This window comes from Equus quagga, chromosome 1 (assembly GCF_021613505.1).
Source record: "Equus quagga isolate Etosha38 chromosome 1, UCLA_HA_Equagga_1.0, whole genome shotgun sequence".
NCBI classification, from domain to species: Eukaryota; Metazoa; Chordata; class Mammalia; order Perissodactyla; family Equidae; genus Equus; species Equus quagga.
In genome coordinates, this window is record NC_060267.1 from 56484566 (window position 1) to 56493814 (window position 9249).

General features: G+C 46.8%; 2 protein-coding genes across 3 annotated transcripts in view; one reads left to right on the forward strand and one right to left on the reverse strand.

Moving 5' to 3' along the window:
- WNT5B (Wnt family member 5B) overlaps nt 1–9249 on the forward strand; it is a 101274-nt gene that overhangs the window by 48180 nt on the left and 43845 nt on the right. The gene's annotated exons all lie outside the window — the stretch shown is intronic.
- Nucleotides 5862–9243, reverse strand: FBXL14 (F-box and leucine rich repeat protein 14). Its single transcript, XM_046679627.1, has one exon. It carries the CDS (start codon nt 8942–8944, stop codon nt 7742–7744), a length of 1203 nt encoding a protein of 400 aa, XP_046535583.1. The 5' UTR covers nt 8945–9243; the 3' UTR covers nt 5862–7741.

Below are 9249 nucleotides of genomic sequence, written 5' to 3' on the forward strand. Positions count from 1 at the left end.
ATCTGTTCCAGGCCAGAAAATGTGAAGGCCTTCTCTGCTTCCTATAACAGCAAGCTGCAAACTTCATAAAGTTCAGGAGACCACAGAACCTAGCCATACGCTTTTTACAGATTCCCGAAAGACTCTGTCTAAGTTGTATGCATTTGAAATGAACTGGAAGGCTAGAATTGTCACTTTAATTTTGTCACTTTCACACTGGTTGCTTAAGACACAGCTACCGGTCCTTCTTTCTTGGCAGTTCAGCACAGTGGGCTTCTGAGCTATGGAGCTAAGGTCTAAAGCACTGAGGTAAAAATGAAGGGACTTGTTAGGTTGTCCTCCATCCAAGGACATTAAGAATTTGAGGGGCTTAACTGGTGCAATTCCTCCCTCATTTTATGCATCTGTCCAATTTTAGCCTCGGTAATTTTACTAAAGAGTCTAAGGAATATCAAGACTAATTTTTTTGGTTCCTCCTTATTTAGAGACCACTTCTCAAAACATAAAATGGAAGCAGGCAGCTATTCCCACACAAATGGGTACATAAAAATGCCCATTTGGGGTAAAGATTTCCTAAGGAGAAATATTATTATGGACATTTGTAGTAAATATTTTCATTTTCCTTTTAGAAGAGGAAAACAATGCATTCCAAGCCATATTGAGTAATTCCATACTATAAAAAAATTAATCTGGTCTCAAAGAACATTTTTCCCACAGTCCAGTTCAGTAACTTGGACCCACGAAATGAGTAGTAATCATTGACAGACAGCTGTGTGCTAGGCCTGATCCTTCTGGAGTGTGGATTACATAAATTGAGGAGCAAAAACATAAGAGAGTGCCTGATATTAACAAATTAGACCCTTTTACTCTTTCTGGACAAGAGGGATTTGTAAACTAAAGCATCTGTGAAGTCAAGCCTTTTTATCCTTGGATGAAGGGAACATAGCTCGTGTTCCTGCAGCCCGATTCTACTGTATAAAGGGCACAGTGACATACATTTGTAAATGCGTTAAACCTGTGTAAGACTTCCAGCGTTTGTACTTCATATTACTATTTGTGACAAAGCAGTGTTGTGGAAACTAGCTCAAATCCTCTGAGGACAACAGGTGACAGAGTTGACACTACCAGCTACTTCGGCACCCTGTAGCCCATTAGCAACTTGCACTACTTTTTCAGCTTCTTGAATAACCCTGTATATAATGCTTGCAGAAGATAACTGAGTTTGCATGATTTATATGCCTATTAAATAGTAATAATAACTTTAAGCATTTGGGGTTTTTTTTTTACTCCAAATGAAAATAATATCCTCTAGTTTGGCACCTTTCTGAAGCAGGGTGCTGATGCTTTGCGGTGTGTCAGGGAGAGATCAAAGAGCTGCCTGCATGTTGATCACTCTCTGATTCGTGGTTAAAGTCTGGAGCAGCCTTGGTTCTGATAGCGACCCCTCACATCACCCAGACAGGATCTTTTCACTTGTCAAGCCTCTTTCCTCATTTATAAAATTAAATGTACAATATTGGCCAGATTTGGTAAAACAAAAATTTTGAGACGGAGAAATTGAACACCATGTTATGACTGAACTCTGCCAGCAGATCCCGTTCACATCCCTAGCACCTGTCACCTGGGTTTCTCTCCTGCTCCACACAAGACCTCCTCCTCCTCTTCTCTGTAATTGAGACTGCTTTCCACTAACAAAGAAAAGCAAACTTACAAGGATAGGTGGCATTTGTTCCTTTAACAATTCAAGTGGAAGAGTAATGAGATAATAAAAACTTGTCTTCTGTTTTTTTTTTTCCCCAAGATTTTATTTTTCCTTTTTCTCCCCAAAGCCCCCTGGTACACAGTTGTGTATTTTTAGTTGTGGGTCCTTCTAGTTGTGGCATGTGGGACGCCACCTCAGCGTGGTCTGACGAGCAGTGCCATGTCTGCGCCCAGGATTTGAACCGGTGAAACCCTGGGCCGCCAAAGCAGAGCACGCGAACCTAACCACTCGGCCATGGGGCCGGCCCACTTGTCTTCTTTTTTAAAGAACTTATGTACACTTTTCTAGGTTAACAAATGCAGGCAGAGGAATTCCAGTTCTATTTTGTTTTATTTAGAGGGATGCTAACATACCCCACCCTAGTGCTGTGCAGTTAACATCTCTTATTTTCTCTGCACCTTAGCTGGAAGATTCGGCTTTATATCTACCAAATGTTCGGGGTCGGAACAGTCAGCTCCACCAGGCAGAATCAGAGCAAGCCCTGGAAAAGAGGAAAAGACTAAAACTGATCATTTGTGGACATTTAAATTGACCAATTATCTAGAAATAGCCGTTTTCAATCCAAGACCTCAGAGTGTATGCTTTTATTCCAGCTGTGCACTTACCTTTGTAAGTTCTAAATTATTAATAGTTGGCACTGATCTAAATATGAACGTCTCATCTGTTTGACATTCACTTTTCAAAAAATTTAACTTGCTACCTAACATTTGAACAAGTACATTGACAAAGATGAGATAAATATGTGGCCCAAGCATCAGCTTCGATTTGAATGGAGCTTTCCAATTGCTAATCCTGTGCCTTACCCATGATCACATTATTTCATCAGAAAGCCTCACCTCGGTCTCCTCAGGGATTCACAGTGGCACAGAATGTAGGTCTCGCCCTCTGCTAAAGGCATAGAATTGACCGTTAAAAGGGGGTGAAGTTTGACACGGGGAGCAGAAAGACAACAGGGGACGTCCCCTGGATGACTGCTGCACCCGAGCCGCGGAGAGTGGAGGCCAGGGCTCTCCTTTCGTGGACCGCGACGAGACGGGTGTCAGAAGCGGTGTGAGGTCTTGATTTGTTTACAGATCTGATCTTTTAATCAAGAGGTTCTTATTCTTTGGAAACACAGTGTTCCCTGGGGGGCCACTGCCCTTTCTCCTTTGAAAACTTGAGTCCAAATTCTCTAAGTCAAAAGTGAGAGGTTTTACTTCTATTCCAAGACCAGCATCTGTCTAGTAGCCCCTGCAGGAGAGCACCAGGATTTGGGGATGGGCCAGGCTTCGATTTACAGATCCCATGTCCTTATTTAAGAGAAAGTTCTTACCTTTAAAAAGAAACTCCAATAAAAGGAACATTTGCTTTTTCAGATCTTTTTGTTGATTTGAATCACGAAAGAATATGATCAGTTTGAGTTTTCATAACTATTTAAGGGTGTACTGTACGTTAGGCAAGCATCCTTGTCACTGTTGCCAGATGTAGAATAATAAATCAAGCGGGCCCTGCCCCAAACTTAGGACTGAGGGCTTCGGCAGGAAGGAGTCCATGGCAGGGAGAATTATGCAACAGTGCCCTACACTCTTAGCTGGAGGCCTATCGTGGTTCTTAGGGGTCTGCAGACACTGTCTGAATCCCACGGTTGCCTTTGTAGATCATCTTTTCAGTACAAACATTAAAGGGCTATTGCCCAGTGAGACAGAAAAGACAGGTATGCACAGCCCTTTCCCGACTACTACCCTACAGTTTCTATGAGGCTGATTACTTCTCGATGATAAAATTTACACTAAGTTCCTAGTTTGGTTTTTCAGTTCTGAAGTTTCAGCAGATGCCTCAATCAGGTTTTTTCTTATTCTAAAAATTGCCCTGAAGTGCCTTTTAACTTTTGTACCACCCATAAAATATGTATCAGGTGATTTTCTTTGATGCTTCTGTTTTTTAAAAGCATTTCTGAGGGGGCCGGCCCGGTGGTGCAGCGTTTAAGTTCACACGTTCTGCTTCAGCAGCCCGGGGTTCACCGGTTCGGATCCTGGGTGCAGACATGGCACCGCTTGGCAAGCCATGCTGTGGCAGGCGTCCCACTTATAAAGTAGAGGAAGATGGGCATGGATGTTAGCTCAGGGCCTGTCTTCCTCAGCAAAAAGAGGAGGATTGGCGGCAGCTGTTAGCTCAGGGCTAATCTTCCTCAAAAAAAGATAAAGCATTTCTGGGTATGGTGGAGATGGAATCAGTCCACCCATATTCTGTTTAGAGTAGTGCCCTGCAGCATGAGCTTGTCCATACTGTGTTCAAACAGCTACCACTCACTTCTGTGAGGTCACCCCACTGGAAACCAACGTGTGATCAGTAACTGAGCCTTCTAATAGCGCAGAAGGGAGCTGGACTTTGGAACTGGACCTAGTTTGAGTCCTGGTTCCCCTCAGTGGCTGGGTAACTTCAGGCCAGTAGTAGGCCTTATTTGGAAACAGGATACCCGTTTAGCAGACTGCTTTGAGGACTAAAAGGAGAACCTTGCAAGTACCACGCAAAGCACACCATATTCATTTCTTTTCATCCAAACAGGTTGAGAGGTAGGCAGTTAACCTTGACTGATGAAAGTAAGTGGTTTATTTTTCTCCAGAGATGCTCCAGATGTATCCTCAAGAATGCCCAATTCAGGATGACGATACTAGGCCCGTGGTCTTAACTTTCAAGCTTTAACTTACTGACCCTCAGTCAAGCTTATAGTTAACCTTTGAAGTAAAACGCAAGGGGCCAGCCCGGTGGCGCAGCGGTTAAGTTCCAGTGCTCTGCTTTGCAGTCCAGGGTTCTCCAGTTCGGATCCCAGGCATGGACCTATGCACCACTTATCAGGCCATGCTGTGGCAGGCGTCCCACATATAAAATAGAGGAAGGTGGGCAGAGATGTTAGCTCAGGGCCAATCTTCCTCAAAAAAAAAAAAAAAAAAAGGAAACAGAAAAGCAGAAAACCCTTAGTTAGAGTTGCTAGATTGCTTTGTGTATTAAAATGAAGAATGTGAGAACAGAGGCTGAGACTTAGGAGGTGTTCCAGTTTCAACTGACTGGATCTGTACAGCCATGCAGTCTCTTGGAGGAAGAAAAAGTCTCAGAACCTACAGCTTGTGTAACTTTCCTGCACCATAGTGTCAAATGTAAATTAGAAAGCTGACCTAATTCAAAGTCCCTACTTCTTACTAGGGTTCACACATTTTTTTTTTCAGGCAATAAGTACTGTAACCTAAGAGGGAAGAAAGAGGTCCACACCTTCTCAAAGAAAAGGAAGATGGATCTAGTGTCAGGCTCAATTAGACCCAATTGTGATGGCTCTCCAAAAAGGGACAATGAAGCTTTTGTGATATGCACAAGCAGAAAGCTTGGAAATTTTGCAAAACAATCTTACTCCAAGAGAAACCTGGGTTCTAGTTCTCTTCCTGGAAGGAGGTGGGGATCGAGGAAAGCTTTATATTACTCTTGTCAGCTTTTGCTGATGAATATTTTTTGCTTTTTCTAAAAAAAAAAAATCTCAAACTAAGAAAGACCGAAACCGAGGAGTATGACTTACTGTACTGTCTGAGCATTTATGCTCTTCCACAGGATGGAAGCCCAACCACAGGGGGTCAGAGGATTTAGTTATTGTCTACCAAAGGGAACTCTTTGCTCGAATTGTTGGTATTCATTTATCTGCCCCAAATTCAGCCTAAGAACCCTCACCAGGGTGGATCAAGTGGGCAGCTTCAGCACTGGAAGTGCTTAAAATGCAAATGTGCAGAACTCCTGGCCAAGCTCCCCATCCCCCAGGAAAGTGCTTAAATCCAGCCAGGCCTGGAGGAGAATGTTAAAGAGGGCTGGAACTGCCCTCCTCCTTTCCAGTAGGACCCTCACTCACACTGTGAGATTCAGTATGCATGACTGAGCAAGGGAGCCAGCAAGCAAGGACCGCGCTCTTTTAACTTTTCTGAACAATGGCTTCGGTTCCCTCCACCCTTCACCATTTCACATCCTCCCCACACCCACTCAAAGTGTAAAGAATCCCATCTTTCTCCCCGACTTCCACATCTCATGACCCATTTTTGCAACATTACCCCTAGAGCTCATTTCCATCCAAAGAAAAGTTGGCCACCGTGGGGAAATTGTGACTCTTACAAATCTGGTTTTTAAAAATGTTTCATTTTGTTCAATTTCTTTAAACTTCCATATTGTTGACAGTTTAAAACAAAAAATTATATAAATCTGCAGTCTAATCACATTTCTAGAAACAAAACATTTAGATGTCAGTAGTAAACCTTATACAGAATAAGTTTTTAACCACGAGCTTACTCATACCACATAGGACGCACCAAACTCTGTGCCTTATTCCCCTTCGCTGTAGAGGACACGAACAGCACCTCCTACTCTGGCACGTTCCCAAACACACACTGCCTTAAAAATAATCCACAGATACAAGGTTTTTTGTTTTGTTTTTTTTCAAAAACATACTTCATATTTCCTCTTTTATTATATAAATATCAGTTTAACCTTTTACTGTAAGAATATAAACGTTTTAAGAGGATCTTTGTTATTATTTATACAAATTCACAAACAGTACAATTAATTGATAAAGGTCTCTGGGTTTCTTTAACTCCATGATCTCACATGTTGCTGTGGAGGACTCTAAAAAAATAAACAAACAAAAAATCCAACAAAAATATACATCCTACTCAAAAGCGATTTTTTTAAAGCCACAAGTTCCAACCCCCACCAAAATAAAGTCACCTATTCCTCCATTTAGAAACAGAATTTTTTAAAACCCACAAACTCCCATTTTATTAACAGAACAGAGATAAGACGTGAATGTCAGTCTCCTCCCCTTCACGCTGCAGCCCCAGGGGCTCTGCAGGCCAGCTCTGCCCGTCTGCTTCCACCAGGAGCCTCACTGTGTGACCTTCTTGTGGAGAAACTTGGAAGAGGGTGAGGGTAGGCAGAATTTGCATATATAATAATCTTTTCAAGACACAATCTGCATCTCAAACAAACAAAACAGTTCGATTCATTTCTCCCACACATTTGTGCTATAAATTAAGTCAGGATTTAGAACACCATTGGGCCCTAAAACCCCACCGGACAAGCAGAAAAAGAAAATTATAGCCAGAATGTGGAAATGGGACACATTGGATGGATGGGGTTTGGGAAGAAGCCAAAACAAAAAGGACGTACAAACCCAAGGGGCATCTTTCCAGTCTAGGCACAAAAATGTTGCAGTCTCAAAATATCTCTCTTGTAGAATTCCAGGGCTTCAGAGAAAAAAGTAAACTAAAACGAGGTAGCCAGACATATATATATATATATATATATATATATATAATTTATATATATATAATATAGAGAATATATTCAGCAGACAAAAAGGACCATGATTTCAAATTTCTTCAAAAAATAAAAAAAGGAAAAGAAAGACAATAAAAACGAAATGAGCGTGAATAGCAGAGTACTGTAAAAGGAGTGATGAGAGGAGACTGGGATTAGGTACAAAGTGGAAGAAGGGTGAAAAGGCCGTTGTAGTTGGGTTTGCTTTTTATACATTTCAAAATAAAAACCAGATCACAGTATTTAAATGAAAGCTTAAGTGAAGGCAGACATTTCCTCAGCTCCCCAGGGTCTAAAGGACTAGTCACTCCACATCCCCATTTCCAAATGGAACGCAGTGGGGATACAGTGGCTCAGTCAGTCCTCCATCCCCCTGCAGGGAGGAGTGGGTGGGTAAGTAGCTGAGTCCATCTCTCCATCCTCAGGGAAAAAGAGAGGGGAGTACCGCCGGGGTAGCACAGGAACCCGAGATGCAATGAGAATGGGCGTGTAGTGGGCGAGGGTGCTGGAGGAGGAAAAAGAGAATGAGCCTGAGGCTTCGTGTCATTGCCCCCATCTCATCCACCGCAAGGATCTATGTATAAGTGTGCGTGTCGAGGGCGGGGGCGGGGGCAGGGCCGTGGTGGTGACGGGAGGATGAACAGGGCGGGACAAGGGGAGGTGGTGCTGCCGCCCTCACCTGACCTTCTCACTGTCCGTCATCTGCCAGAGTCCCAGGTTGAGTACTTTGAGGCAGGGCAGCTGCGTGATGCGCTCCAGGCCGCGCTTGGTGATTCGGGTACAGCCGTACAGGTCTATGCCAGTGAGCTGGCTCAGGTGCTCGGCAATCAGCTCCAGGCCCTTGTCCGTGATGCGGACACACTGTCCGATGTTGAGCGTGCGGAGCCCGTGCATCTGCCGCACCATGCGGTTGATGCCATCGTCACTGATGTGGCAGGAGCAGAGAGAGAGGGACTTGAGGCCATCTAGGCCCTGGGCTATGTAGGCCAGACTCTGGTCCCCCACCTTGTCACAGAACGACACATCCAGCCCCGAGAGACGCAAGCTGCCCATGGCCAGGTGCATGATGCCCGTGTCACTGATGTTGTCGCAGGAACGCAGGTTAAGGCTGCGTAGGCTGCCCATGTGCGACAGGTGCAGGAGGCCCGCGTCCGAGATGCCCCCGCAAAAGCTGAGGTTGAGGAGCCTCAGGCCCGTCAGCCCCCGGGAGATGTGCTTTAGAGAAAGATCAGTGAGCTTCTGACAGTCCTGCAGCGTGAGCTGCTCCAGGCCCAGGCAGCCCTCGGCCGCGCTGCGAGTCATGCCAGCCAGGTGCCCGATGCCCACGTCGGAGAGGTGGCGGCAGCTGCGGAGATTAAGGCTCTTGAGGCGCTGCAGGCCCCAGGCGATGAGCAGGAGGCCGGTGTTGGTGATGTTGCTGCAACCCCCCAGCTCCAGCACCTCCAGGCCCTTGAGGTACTGGGCTATGCGACCCAAGCTGCTGTCGGTGATCTGCTTGCAGAGGCTCAGGTTGAGGGCGCGCAGGGAGCCGATCTCCTGCACAAACGCGTGGCCCAGCCCGTTGTCGGTGAGGTTGTAGCAGCCGCTTAGGTTGAGGCTCTCGATGTTGGCCATGCCCTGGATCACGTAGCTGAGACTGCGGCGGAGGCTCAGGATCTGCACGCGGCGGATGCCCCGGGCCTGCAGGCTGGGGAACAGCGACGGGTTGGCCCGGCGCAGGTGCAGCTTGGCCTCCACCCCCCGCCACACCGACTTGTGGTAGGCGGCGTCCCGCCAGGCCGTGCACACCTGCGCCGCGCGCCCCTTGTCCCGGACGTCCAGGTAGCCGAAGATCATGGCCAGCAGCTCGGGGAACAAGCACGAGATGTGGGTCTCCATCTTCCTCCTCCCCCCTCCGCGGCGCTGGGGGGAGGAGGCGCGGGCCCCGCCGCTCCGGCCCCGGGAGGCGACGAGAGCGGTTCGCCCCGGCCGCCGCCGCCGCTGCCGCCGCCGCCGCCGCCGCCTCGGGCCCAACGGACGGCCCCTCCCCGCCTTCCGGCTCCGGCCGCCGCCGCCGCTCCTCCTCCTGTGCCGTGCGTCCTTCCTTCCTTCCTTCCTGCCGGCCTCGCCTCCCTTCCCTTCCCTCCCCCCGCCCCGGGCTCCGCTCGGTCCTCACATCCCGGGCGGGGAAGGCGCCCTCACTC

Excerpts from the sequence above, each read along its gene's own strand:
- FBXL14 (XM_046679627.1), bottom strand. The coding sequence starts at position 8,944 with ATGGAGACCCACATCTCGTGCTTGTTCCCCGAGCTGCTGGCCATGATC.